This window comes from Arvicanthis niloticus, chromosome 9 (genome assembly GCF_011762505.2).
Source record: "Arvicanthis niloticus isolate mArvNil1 chromosome 9, mArvNil1.pat.X, whole genome shotgun sequence".
Taxonomy (NCBI): Eukaryota; Metazoa; Chordata; class Mammalia; order Rodentia; family Muridae; genus Arvicanthis; species Arvicanthis niloticus.
In genome coordinates, this window is record NC_047666.1 from 59341178 (window position 1) to 59355207 (window position 14030).

At 47.6% G+C, this 14030-nt stretch overlaps 1 protein-coding gene across 5 annotated transcripts in view; it reads right to left on the reverse strand.

Annotated features, from left to right (window-relative positions):
* Positions 1 to 14030, reverse strand: part of Iqsec3 (IQ motif and Sec7 domain ArfGEF 3) — a 97780-nt gene that overhangs the window by 61111 nt on the left and 22639 nt on the right. For all 5 annotated transcript variants that reach the window (XR_013112600.1, XR_004607602.2, XM_034511690.2 and 2 more), the window contains one exon: positions 7370 to 7453. Coding sequence is in view for 2 of the 5 variants with exons in the window: in XM_034511690.2 (XP_034367581.1) it covers positions 7370 to 7453 (84 nt within the window). In the remaining 3 variants the exon portion in view is untranslated. Of the gene's footprint in view, positions 1 to 7369; positions 7454 to 14030 lie in introns of those variants that run through there.

The following is a 14030-nucleotide window of genomic DNA, read 5'->3' on the forward strand; positions in this document are numbered from 1 at the left end:
CCTTTCTCTTCTTTTCTGTTCTTTCTTCCCTGCGAGCCCATCTCTCCTTCCATCTCACTCCTTCCTGGCTGCCATGAAGGAAGTAACTTTCACTATCACGTGTTTCCTCCATGATATGTGGTACTCCCAGGGGCCCAGAAACAATGGAACCCCACGACCATTGATTACAGCCTTTGTAACTGTGAGCCCAAATATACCTGCATACTTTAAGTTGTCTTCCACTGGTCCACCCCTGGCTGTTGATCTAAACACTTCGCAGTTGTATTGAAAATCTTGTTCCCCCACCTCTTGAGTGTGTGTGTGTGTGTGTGTGTGTGTGTGTGTGTGTGTATGTGCTGGAGTAGAACACATGGTCTCATGTGTTGTAGGTAAATACTCTACCATCAAGGTATTTCTAGAAAGTTCAGCTTTCAAGAAGCTAGCATTCACTGCGTTCTTAGGACATGTCAGGCATCTTCCCAACTCATCATCATATTTAATGCCCTCCAAACATCCCAAAGGTGAGAGTTGTTGCTGACCCTGCCTCACACTGGTGAAGGTGAGAGCCATTAAGTCACTTAACCAAGGTTAAGTTTGTAAGTACCATGCCTTGATTTGAACTTGAATCTGGATTACTCTAGGAGTCACTGTCACCTGCTCCACAATGGGCTGTCATGAAGTCTCCCTGCATCCATCTTCTACTGCTGAACACTTCACAACTGCCTTGCCTTTGGAGGGCACCAAAACCCTTTGGGGACCATCTTTTGATCCCTGGAAGGGAAAGGGGAGTCATGGTTTTAGTAATATACAAACAGAATCTTGCTCACTAAGGTGATTTTCCATCATGAATTAGCCAACTTATGCTGTTAAGATACATCAATCTCCTACAAATATATTTGGTAAGATAGCTTTCCCCAGTGAGCGAGGAGTTCTGACTGACTCCCTAGACATTCCAAGCTTTGGCGTAGACATAGAACACGATGGCCACACTGAGAGCTCACCAGTCTGTGTGGGTGCTGGTACCTGCGGTCCTACCAAGGTGAGACATTCAAACATTAGTAAAAGAAGCAGAGGTCACAGTCACCACTGGCTGCTGCTATCTTTGAATGGTGTCTGGTCTTCATCTCTGCCAGCCTCTACCCTTCTGGTCCATCTTCTCCAAGGGGACACAAAATTCTTTCCCAAGGTCAGTCAGAAAGATACCTAGGCTACCAGTTCCATACTGAGAAGCATGTAGTTGATATGTTGAGACACTTCTTGTGAAGACAAAGATGAAGGCCAACCTCCTCAGTCCTCTTTGAATCACACGTGTACTTGGAAAAGAGTTTCTAAGTCCAGGACAAAGGCTGGGATTTGACAGTGCATCCCTCAGACCATATTGAAGAAACTGAGGCACAGAGAGGGTCTCCTTTCTTACTGTGCTGGGAAAAGTTCTGGGCTTCTGGAGGCCCTAACTGTGCATCAACTCCAGCTGGAACAGAGATGACAAGCCTCTTCCGCTGAGTCCCCGGCCCCTCTTGCCCCATGCTTTTACAACACTGGACACATTCTCTTCACTCCTACGGCTCTTCCTCCTGCCAGTGACAGTCGTACACATGGCCTTTTCCATCTCCTCACCAACAGTCTTTGTCTTATTAATTTTTCTTTTGATATGATCTTCCTATGTAGCTCAGGTTGGCCTTGAACCTGCTACAGCCTCTGGTATGTTGGAATTATAGGCATATTGTCACCACATCTACTGTTTTTCCTCTTAAGAGATCTTAAAAGAAATCTCTAAATGCCCCCTATCTTAAAGCATCTTCAGCCTCTAAAAAGGCTGAATAATGAAGTAATGTCTTTCAGAATGCCTGATACAATTAAACCAGTCTTGCTATAGAGTATTTCTTTTCTCCAATTCTTGGTTTGATTATTTATTTATTTATTTATTTATTTATTTATTTATTTATTTTTGGTCTAACATTAGGTCCCATTGTGGAAATTATAAATTATTTTTATGGATGGGTGATAGGTTAAAAGATAATGCATTAGTAAAAGTGCCTTTCAGAAGGGAAATAAAACAAAGCTTAGGAAGGTGTGGGTTAGAAAATCTTCAGGCCTTCAAGGAGAGGATGGTGCTCACGGGAACCAGAAAAGAACATAACAAGGATTCACATAAGACAGTTTCAGTAAATAAAATTAAAACAGCTTTACCAGAAAAGTGGGCCATCTGTGCTGATGACAGGCACTGTGGGAACCCCAAGGCACTCCTGGGGTGCTGCAGTTCATTCTGCTCTAGAAGTCCATGAATGAGCTTTTGATGGAACCAAAAAGGGAGAGGCCGAACAGCTTCTCAGCATCAGATTTCTTCCCCTCCAAGACCTGGTGCTCCTCGTTCCTTTACATGGCTCCCAGACCCAGATGGGTGCTGTCTCTAGGGTACTCAAAAGTCCCAGTGAGGAGCAAGGCTAGACTTCCATGTTTAATCCCCCTTTCTGCAGGGGCCACTCTGTCCTGTATTCTATATATAGGAGGCTTAAGCTTCCACCTGAGGACTAGTGGGTCAGCTGTGCCAAGTCAGGGCCTGAGGAAGGGACCTCTGAAGGAGGGGTCCTTTATTTTCTTTTTTTTGCCTCCTCTGCCATGAATTGCCTCCCTGGTGTGAGGACACTGAGGCCCCAGGGCCAGGGTCCTGGCAGGCTAGAGGGCTGCCCCAGGTATCTTGGAGGATATCATGGGAAGATGCCCCAGCCGTGTGGCCTGGATGACCCCCTTGGCTGATCTAAATCAGTGGGTGAGATAGGTTTCAGGAAGCCTTCCGGCCTCAGTGACTACAGGAGCAGGCATATGAAAACTGTAATTGCCTAGTAAACACAAGCTGGTCATTTGATCTGCTTCAGGCCGGTTACAGCCAGCTGGGTGAAGGATGGAGGCGATGAATTAGGGGTTTTCCCAGGCCAGTGCAGAATCTGCTTGACAGAACAATCCTGCCTTGAGAGTACTAAGTTGGTTCAGCATCCTGTAGATGTTCAGCATCCTAGGACCTGCTGTAGATGGTTACCAGGTGAGGCATGGAAGTCACTACCCAAGGCAGGCATGGTAGGACCAGGGAAGCCTGGTTAGGATTGGAGGCCCTGGAGAAACTACAGTGCTGCCCACCAGAGAAGGATGCAGGCTACAAATTCCTCTTCTTCTTCTTCCTCCTATTCTTCCTCCTCTTCCTTATTATTCTCCCTCTTCTCCCTCCTCCTTCTCTTCCTCCTTCTCCTCTTCTTTTTTTTTTTTTTTTTTTTTCGAGACAGGGTTTCTCTGTGTAGCCCTGGCTGTCCTGGAACCCACTCTGCAGACCAGGCTGGCCTCAAACTCAGAAGTCCGCCTGCCTCTGCCTCCCAATTGCTGGGATTAAAGGTGTGCGCCACCACTGCCCAGCTCTCCTCCTCTTCTTTTAATGGTGGAAAAATGTAAAACCCAAGGCATACAGAAACAAAATAGTAGAAGGCTGTCCACTCAAATATTATCAGTAGTTAATGCTGTATGATTGGAGAACCTTTTCATTTTTTTTATTTCTGCATCTACTAGACTTTCTAAAGGAAATATATGTGACTGAAGATCAAATGAAATGGCTAGATAAATTTTTCTTGAGCTCTAGAGGGGTCAGCATCCAGGGAGGTTAGGCCTTGGAGTTGGACCTGGCTCTGCTACCAGATTTCACTGGCCATGGTCCTGTTGCCATGAGTCCTTGTGTGCACTTGGATATCACATCTGTCTCACAGATGTGGGTATACTGGGATAACTGTCTGGAAAAAGGGTTGAGGCAATGGAGATGGAGCAGGCACCAAGGGAGAGCTCTCTTCTGGATGCTGGGGCCCCAGGCTTCCCAGCTGTGGGTTCCTCTTCCTCCTGCTGGGTTTCCTCTGCCACATGCCAATCCTGCCACCCACCTCCCATTACTCTAATGGAAGCCAACTGTCCTCACCTCAGGCCTATCACCACCCACGGAGAGAAGTGGGCTGCAATTCTGAGAGCAGTTGGGAGGGGGCTGGCCAGCTCTTGGGTCATCCATTGTTCTGAATGTCACTGGTAGCTGCAATTACAACCTTATTCAGCTCCCAGAGCACAACCCTGTTTTCACAGTAGTGAGGAGGAGGGAGGGAGGGGGGCCAGTACTAGGTCCCCAGCCAGCGGTGAGAAGAGAGGGAGAAGCTAGTACATAGCTGCTGTTTCCTGCCCACTCACAGGGATGCAATGTGATGCTGCTGCAGGAGTGGGGCTCCTCTAGCTCCCCAAGGTCCCACTTTAGAGTTCACTTCCCTGGCTAGCAGGCAAAGGCTGTTTGTCCTAGCTGTGTGGGAGTCAGTCTCTTCATCCTGCTTCAGCACCCTCTGCCAGTCCACAATGGCCCCTTTGCATCTGGCTCCCTGGTGCCTGTCCCTGCCTCCCCTTCACAGACAAGCTTTCAGATGTACTCATTTTCAGCTCTTCCATCTCTACCAATCAGCACTCACTGGCAGGCTCCAGGTCCAGAGAGAGTCATTCCCGACATAGCTACCAGCTGGGGAGCCGGGGAGGCTGTCCTCTTTTCCCTATGACTGGGTTTCTCTGCTTCTTTGGGAGTCAGTGGGGGTCCCTCTAGACCCCTGTGACTTTCTGTCCTCAGTGTTGGCCTTAAGATAACACAATTTAATAGATAGGTAAACTCTTGCATCCCCTAAGAGCCCAAGGATTAAGAAACAGGTAAGTCCCTGACTCAGCCCTGCAGTACGAGAATGATATGCTACAACTTGTGTTGACCTTGACCTCATCGGGAAAGCAGAGGAAAAAGAGGAGAAGCTTTCCGAATTGAATAAAAGATCTTACTAACTGGTTTTGAATTCTTTGTCACTCAAAGTTTTCTGTTGAGACCAATTAAGTTTATCTCTAGAAGTCCTTTGTCTGGAGACTGACAGAGATGGTAGGAAACCGGTCTGGCCATGGCAAGGTGTTTAAGGATAGTCCAGAGACTCTGGCATGCCTGTGCTAGCCTATAGTCTGATCTTTGGCCTTGACACGTCTTCTTGATGAGCGGTCGGGAAGTTTGGTCTATTGTCTCTGGAGGTGGGATGCCTCGTCCAAGGAAGGGGACAAAGGGCTGTGTAAGGCTTAGGAGCAGATGTTGGGATTCTAATGGGAGAAAATGTGTCTTAGTTTTGAGTTTTCCCAGAAACCAAGAGACATATGAATTGTTGAGTAGTCCTCCCAAAGAATTCTATCAGACCAATAGATAAAACAGATTATAGGAAACTATAAAGCAGACAGACAGGACTATAGCTGAAATCTGGAGACAGGCCACCGAGCTGGGATGTCTGCCTGTCTCATGCAGAAATGACTCTGTTCCATGTAGGGGCCTGAGAGGCTCTCCTAGAACATTCCTGAGAGACTCCCACCTCTTGTTCTCCCTTCTCCAGTACTTCTAGCCTATTGCCTGAACTTCTAGCAGAGACACAGCAAACCTTTAGGAAATAAGAGAAGGGTTTTCCTATCATTCACTCTAGGTCTTGAAAACCTTCACCCTTAGAGGGTACTGCATTCCCTCCTGATGCTGCTGGATATGGTGGGTCCAGGGGAGCCATGCAGCAGGACATGGAAGACTGTGAGAGTGAAAGAGAGGCAAGGAAAGAGTCTGCCCCACCCAGGCCTTAGCATCCCTGTTCACCCTTCCCAAAGGAGTCTTGTGCTTACGCAGTATTAGCACAATGTTCACTGAAGGTGGCGTTGACTGCTTGGGCAGGAGGCCACTTCTCCTCTGCCAACTGAACAATGACCATCCAAAGGAAGGAGCCAGTGCCCTCTGTCTTGTCCTGTGGTATCACGTTCCCCTCCCCCCCGACTCCCACAGAACTCTTCTCCTCTTTTCTCCCCTCCCCTTCCCTCCTTTTGTGTTTTCCATTGCTCTTCTTTCTAACTTCCTCAAGAGCTGTTTTCACTTTATTATCCTGGACCCTACTAGATGGGAGCAGAGGGCTTCTCAAGGGGTCAAGTGAGACTTGCCTGTCTTATGCACCAAACTTGGAAGAGACCACACAAAATGGAGTACACCTAGCCCTTCCATTTTGTCTCCTCTTCTCCATCCTTGCCAGCTTCAGGGAACCCCCACCTCTCCCTAAGCCTTGGATTTAAGAACCCAGACTATGTGTCCCTCTGTTGGCCCCTAGCATCTGCCACAGAGTCTTGTCTTTTTTTATTACTCCTCTTAAGGATATCTGAGTAGCAATGCCTTTTGGTGTGTGTGTGTGTGTGTATGTGTGTGTGTGTGTGATGTATGTGTGTCATGTGAGTGTGTGTGTGTGCTTTTTTATATTCCTTATTGTTTCCCAAGGAGTAAAAGGAGACACAGTTACAGAATCTCAAATATGAAAATGTTAAGTATTGAGAGTTCAAGTCCCCAAGTTCAAGTCCAGGTGTTGGCATTGACTACATATGACTGTGGACTGTCTGTGAATCAACATCCCTCTCCAGTCATGAACATCAGGGTGCTCTGCCTCACTGAGCTACTCAGAGATCAGTGACATTACATGTAAACGCTACTTTCTAGACAGACCCAGCCATTCACTCTACAGATGAGGAAAATGAGGGCCGGGAATGTTAAAGAATTAACGTAATTTCCACGTTTAGAGGTTCAAGATGGGGCCAGAATACAGGTGATGTGAAGGAAAGAGAAATGTGAGAGATCAGCAGAGTCTGAGGAAAGACAGAGGTGACAGTGATGTGGGTGAGGAGGAGGAGGAGGGCCACTAAAAGCACAAGGCAGGGAGGGAGAGACGCACAGAGGGGGTGTGGTGAAAGCTGGGTGACAGGACCACAGCAAAGGTGACTGAGGCAAGAGGGAATGTGATTGGCTTAGACAGAATGAGGACAGCACAGGGTAGTGACACCAAGCCCGCCTTGTCTCCACTGCCCTTCCTCTCCAGGTTGTCAGCCAGCTCAGTGAGGGTTGAGAAATCTCTACAGTTAAAGCCAGTCTCCTTGGACCCTTTTTGGAAGGATAAAGATCGGTAGAAAAACTGAATCTGCCACAGGAAGGCCAGGCAGAGTGCATGGGTGGAGCATACGCTGAGTCCAGCCACCCGCCAGGTCACAAGGAATACTCATATGTGTAAAGTCAAAGTCATTTCTCTTGTTTGCCAAATCCATAATTTACACAAGCTGATCAGAAGGAAGGAACATGGCTGGGTACAGAGCATTGGGGTATAAAGACCTTGAAGAGTGGGAATCGGCACGTAGGTCCAGAGGAAGGAAAGGGGAGTGGGAGGATGGGAAGGCAGAGAAAAGCAAACAGACCACACAAGACTAACAGGAGGCCAAAACAGCTAGTGTTGGATGCTGGGCTCAGAGAGGAAGGAGGGTGGCAGGGAGCAGAGGGAGATCCAGTTCGCACCTTTGGGAAGCCAGGTCAGAGCAGGCAGGCTTCTGCTCGGTGTCAGCGGCGGGGCAGCAGAATTGGTGCAGCACGGTCTCATTCCTGCAGGCAGATGGGGGAGAAGGTCAGAGTGTAAGGCCGGTTGAGCCCTGCTCTATAAGACCCCTCAGCAACTCTCCCACCCCCCAACCTGGCTTCCCTTTCCCTACCTGAAACCATCCCCACCCCCACCCCCCGACCAAACACTGCTCTAGAGAGTCTACAGAACACATTGTTCATCCAGGTTTTCCCAACTATTCCCTGGCCAATTCAAACGCGGACCCTTAGCACAGTCTCCCTGGTCTCCCGTTCTTGCATTACAGTGTGCATCTCTGCAGGAGGCTCCCACCCGAGATTCTCTGATCATGTAGCCATCTTTTATTCTAGTTCTTTACGATTCTGTTCCTTAGAAGTTCTGTAAAGCAGAACAAGGTCTAAACACGAGGACTTGGCATCTGTAAACCGCTGTAAAGCCCACCACACGCAAAGCCTCCAAGCTTGCAGCCGGACTTCGTGTTGCCTCCTGGAAGTTCAGGGTGTGCGGCTTGGTGAGAGATGTGAGCAAGATGCCTGATAGAGAGGAGAGAGTGGAAGTGTGGGTTCTCATTGGAACTCTGGATGCCCAGCTGTATTCATGTTTCACCTCTGTGGGCCTCCATCTGTCTGCTCGACTGAGACAACTTGCACTTTTACTGAGATCAGGAAGTTGAACTGGAGAAGTGGTTCTCAACTCTAGCTGCCTATTAAAGCCACCAGACTTTAAAATATACCGGTGCCTAGGTTCTGCACCCCAGGGACTCTGAGTCCTGTGGTCTGACAGGGGTTCAAGAACCAGTTCCCTTTATAAACTGCAGGCTGCCAAGGTCCTCTCCCTAGCATACTGTGATTCTGGTACCTGGTTTGAGCCAACTTGGAGCTAATACTATACTTGTTGAGTGAAGTTACCTTGTCCTGAGGTCAATTCCCCCCCCTCCTTTTTTTGTTTGTTTGTTTGTTTTTGTTTTTCGAGACAGGGTTTCTCTGTGTAGCCCTGGCTGTCCTGGAACTCACTCTGTAGACCAGGCTGGCCTCAAACTCAGAAATCCACCTGCCTCTGCCTCCCAAGTGCTGGGATTAAAGGCATGTACCACCACCGCCCGGCACAATTCCCCTTTCTTAAGTCTAGACTAGACAGTCTAGACGGATCCTTCCTGGGTCATCTGAAAGAGGGTTTCAGACCTCTTTTGGGTCCAGAGTATCTTGTCCAAACCAACGCTTCACTTAAAGCACATTTTGTAGAACAACAAAGGGGGAACAGGTATGTCTCTGGGGAGCAGAGACTTTGTGCCACTTCCCAGACCTCCCTCCCCCAGCCCAATTTTGGACTCTGCTACCCGGGCATCTCTTAAGAGTCCCTAAGTTCTGAGATGAGAGATCTATATAGGGCACAACATTCAGCTATATCCATGGAAGAAAGTAACAATGGAGCCTACCTTAAATAGATGAACATAATAACACGGAGAGTATATGTTTAAGCAAAAAAAAAATTATCAGAAGGAAACAGAACTATAGCTTATGAGCTGGGGAGATGTTTTTGAACAAAACAGAGGACAAAGAGGCAAATAAAAATTTATATTGTCATTGTGGTGTATCAGAAGCTGAGGCAGATGGATCAGCTTGAGACCCGCTTGAGCCGTATAACATGTTCAAAGCTAGCAAGTGCTATGTAGTGAAAGTCTATTGTTATACAACAATACTATTACAAGTCAAAGGCAATAGACTGGGAAGGTGTTTTGTACCATGTACAGAAGGTGTTAAGAGTTGAGTTGACGTTCCCGTGGGCTCCTGGGCTCCTGTGTTTGAACACTTGTCCTAATTGGTGGTGCTATTTGGGATGGCTGTTGAACCTTTAGGATAAGAGTCATGACTGATAGAGGTGGGTACCTGGGAACCCTTTCTGGTTCTGTCTCTTGCTTCCTGAGCTTCTAGCATATGAATAAAACCACACTGCAAATCATGGTTTCAACCACCATGGTCTAAGCTGCTCCAGTCCCCATGTCTCCCCTGCCATGCTGAACTGTGACTTCTAAAACTAAGATAAACCTCTTGCCCCTGAAGTTGCTTCTCTCTGCTATTCTGTCAAGTTAACAGTCTTCTTACATTGAGCTCTAATACATCCACAAGGAAAAGACAAAGCCAGGAGAGAAAAATGTGGAAATAGTTCTTGGAAGAAGAGGAAGTCTAAAGAGTCAATACGTAGCTTGTAACCGTCAAAATACAAATTAAGCTAGCACCGAGGTACCACAGCCTCTCCATCAGATGGGCAAACATTAACAAGACTGCTAACTCCTAGCGTTATAGGCTGAGGGATATATGGGCTCTCAGCTCTGCCTGAGTATGAATTCTTATAGCTGCTTGGGGGAATTAGAAAGGACATGTCTTCCCATCCAGAAATACCACGCCTGGGATTTTATACTTGCAAGGACTCAAATATTTCTCAGAAAGGTATTTATTCCAAATGTGTGAGGGAGCATTGCTTTGTGGGAAGAAAGAACAGCTAGAAATAACACCCCAGGCAGCAAGGAATGAGTGATAAACCTGTGTGATAAACCTTCATCCACACCTTGTAATTATATGCCTGTCCAAAAGAGCCAGACTTTATCACTTGGTCTGTGAATAGATGTCCACACTTAGGGCTAAATTGGAAAATCTGGGAACCTCAATTAAGAAAATGCTTGCATTTGATTGACGGATAGGGAAGTCTGTGGGAGGCATTTTCTTGATTAATTATTGATGTGGGAGGGCCTTGGCTGCTGTGGGAAGTGCCACTCCTGGGCAGGTGATCCAGGATTGTATAAAAAAGCAAGCTGAGCAAACCACAAGACGCAAGCCATTGCATGCTGCTCCACTGCTCCTTGGTGGCCTCTGTGTCAGTTCTTGCCACCAGAATGAAAATTAAGCTAGCACTGAGGTGCCTTCCTTTGTGAGTTCCTGTACTGCCTTCCCTCTATGATGGACTGTTAAATTGAAGTGTAAGCCAAATAAACCCTTTCTTTCTCAAGTTGCCTTCGGTCATGGTGATTATCGCAGCAATAGAACGCAAACTAGGACATCCCCAAAGGTGAATTCTACATGTGTGCGCTCCATGTATTATGTGCAGACTAAGCTGTTAACTTTGACTCCTGCAGCAGAGGATGCTGAGACAAAAAGAGAAGAGGTCAGAGGTACAAGAGAAAAAGCAATGCTTGGTGTGACAGTGACCAAAAAAGTCAACTGTAAATTCTTGTTTGTGCTATTACTGTAAATACGTTAAAAAATATATATACTTGGATGGGAACAGAGAGTGTCAGAAACCAACAGGAATAACTGACCTCACTCCAGGAATCACATATGGGTTTCATTTTGATTTTTGTAATTTAAAGGATTGTCAATTGTAGGTTAAGATACAGCCTATGATTATAGATTTGTTAATTTGTTATCCAACTAATATGGCATTATAAAAGGGTAAGGGCTGAGGGCATGGCTCAATGAGAGAATGAAGGCTTGGCATGGCTAAGAGCATAAATTCAACGTCTAATATGGCCAAAGAATAAATAAAAGGGCAATGAAGAAAATAATTGGGGCTGGGATGGTGGCTCAGGAGTTAGGTGCTTGTCACCCAAACATGAGGGTCTGAGTTCAGGTACCCAGCCAGCACTCCAGCTGTCAGGGCACAGAGATAGGAGGATCCCCAGAAACTTTCTGGTCAGCCAGTCAATGTTCAATCAGAATCTGTTTTCAATGCCTCCCCCCATCTGCTTCCAACGACCCCACAAAAAACCCAAAAGGAAATCCATGGAGGAATATACCCAGTGTCAGCCTCCGACTTTCACATGCACAGAGCATGCACATCTGAACATATACCCCCTACAGAGAGAGGTTGGGGAGGGGAGGAGGAAGAGAAGGAAGCAGGGGAGGAAAACTAAATGTCTGGCTCTAACCACTCATGCTACAGATGAGAATTGAGACAATGCATCTAGAATTGACCCCTCTTCAGCTTCCTCCACTACCTGCTCCAGCTTTGGCTTCCTGGAACAAATCAGAAACTTTATAGAGAACTGTCTGGAACCCAAAGCCATTGTAATAATACCCAGAGCTTCCTGGCTTGAAAGGGGAGTTGAAGGCAGGACTCTTGTATGAAGCAGTCGGGCTCGGAGCCTCAGCAATTGGGGGTGGGGCACGCAAACCAAGTGTGCAGGTAAAGCCTCGCCTACTCATCCAGTCCCAGTCCATCAGCCTCGCCTATGTCCACGGGAGGCTTAGAGTTAGGCTTTAGAGTTCCTGGCAGGGTCGTCAAGCACACAGGCAGGCAAGCAGCCTGTTGCCCAGCCAGGCGGTGGCATTTCAGGAATGAGAACCTAGCAAGCTGCAGTTGCCCGCTGACAGAGTGCCTGAGGGAACTGTCCATTTCTAAGGCAGGCTGTGAGCTGCTCTGCTGTCCAGTCATGGAAGGCAGGCCCTGAGGGGCCCCAGACCCTCAGTTTCCTAACTCCACTGACACATACCATGGCTGATAAAAGCCTAATGTCCAGGAAGCCCTCTACTCTCCATGTGTGGCTAGTTGGCAATGCTGCTGGGTTCAGTTGTTGCTGAACTTCATGCTTTGGGGTCCCTTGGAGGCTGAGGCTTCCATCCCCTTCCCACTGTCCCTCCATCCACTTCCCTAGAGCCAAACTGCTCACAAAGCTTCTTCCACTGAGGTTTTAGCCCACACTGAGTTGGAGGTTCGGATCCCTTCTGATGCCCAAGGTCATGTTCCAAGTCCCCTGACCTGAGCAGGCCTTAGCTTCCATGGGCTAAATGTTACCTACAGCCTTTGCAGACTGCCCTTCCCTTTACCCTGAAGAGGAACATTAAGGAGGGAGCCAAAGAACCAACTCATTCTCACTAAAGAGGAAATGGGATCTGCCATGGGAAATGGGCTTCCCCTGTGATCTTCCTTCTCTGGAACTCATAGGCTGGGTGTGAGCATGAGAAACACATAGACGGTTTAGGTTCTAAAATAGGGATACTCCATAATACTGCCCCCCAAACTTCTGAGAACATAAAAACCACAGGAGATAGAATTTGACGCAGAGGAGATAGAATTTGACGCAGAGGACACCGAGGAGACACAAGAACTCCATGTGATGTACTAGGAGCACAGGTCCTGGACCACAAAAGGGACACCAGTGGAAAAACCGGGAGAGCCCAGGTACGGATGGTCTCAGGTCTGGGTGAACAGGAAGGATTATAGATGATTGGTAAGTGACAGATGACAAATAAATAATGGTTAAACGTGGAAGAAAATACCAGTAAGTGTTTTATCACTATATGCTGTTCCTAAATGTTTTTACACATATGATCGTTCATCTTTACAAAACTCCAACCCCCAACAAAACTCTCTCAATAGAATAGGAAACTGTGTTTGTGTTTGTGAACTGCCACTGGTGTGTCAAGTTCACTCCCTCCTCACTGCAGCTCTTCAGGGTGCGCACTGCCAGCCCCTTTTATACACAAGAGAGAGGGGTCAGCAGCTCGCCCAAACTTAGCACAACATGGACGTGTGCTTGATCACTGGGTTCCCAGCTAGTGCCATTATGCTTTGGAAGTCTGTATACCCTTTAGACATGGAGTCCAGCCTCTGAAGATTCTACTCAGTTCTGGTTTGAGCCAGAGCTCTCTGCTTCCTGGTCTGGCTGCCATGTGAGGAACCCTACCACACACTCCTGCTGATGCCAACTGAGCTGACCCAGGCACTGCGTTCACCCCTTCTCCACTGGAAACGTGAGTCAAAATAAACAGTTCCTCTCATAAGTAGTTAGCATCAGTATTTGGTCAGGGCAACGGGCAAAGTGGTTAATACAGTCGCAAGGCTGGCTAAGGTACAGCAACAGCTTAACAGTCTGGTTCAGGAATTGTGCCCCTGGCCCTTTTGGGAAACTGAGATCAGTGCCTGGCACAAGGTTGGTTCTCAGTACACTGACAGAGGCTAAAGCTCCTGTGTGGTTACAGTTCACTCATGGAACTCATGAAAGGAAGCCACGAGTAAGCTCAGGAATTACAGCCTTGATTGATCTCCTCTGCTCAGGTCTGACGCTTACTCTGCCATTGTCCTAGAGCCTGTACCTGGTTCCCTAATCAGCAGGACACAGCTTCTCGATTCTCTTTCTCTCTTCATTCTTCTCTTCCCAATCTTCTGAAAAACCACCCCCACGGAAGGAACTGTGTTCCAGAAGCTGTGAGGGAACCCAAGAGACAGGAATAGCAGGTTTGCTCCTGGGGTTTTTAGGGTGGGGTCAGCCCAAGGCTCTTTTAGGGCAGAGCACTACAGCCTGCCCATGTGAAGGGTCAGCGTTCCTAAGTCCACAGAGTCCAAGTGAAGCATTTCTTCCTGACCTGAGGTCTTGCCATCATCCTATCCCAGGCTGGCTTGTGGGACAGCTGCAAGGCATTGTAAGTCCCCAGACATGGATCCCAATCCCTATATGTTCACGAGTCACTTATCTTTCAGGACACCCGTGTTCTCAACCAACAGCAACATCTGGCCTTGCAGGGCTTTTAAGAGGAACAAGTACAGCAGTAAATACAAAGGCACATCATGGGAGGGCAAGGCCATGTAGGTGGCCTTTCATTCCTGACC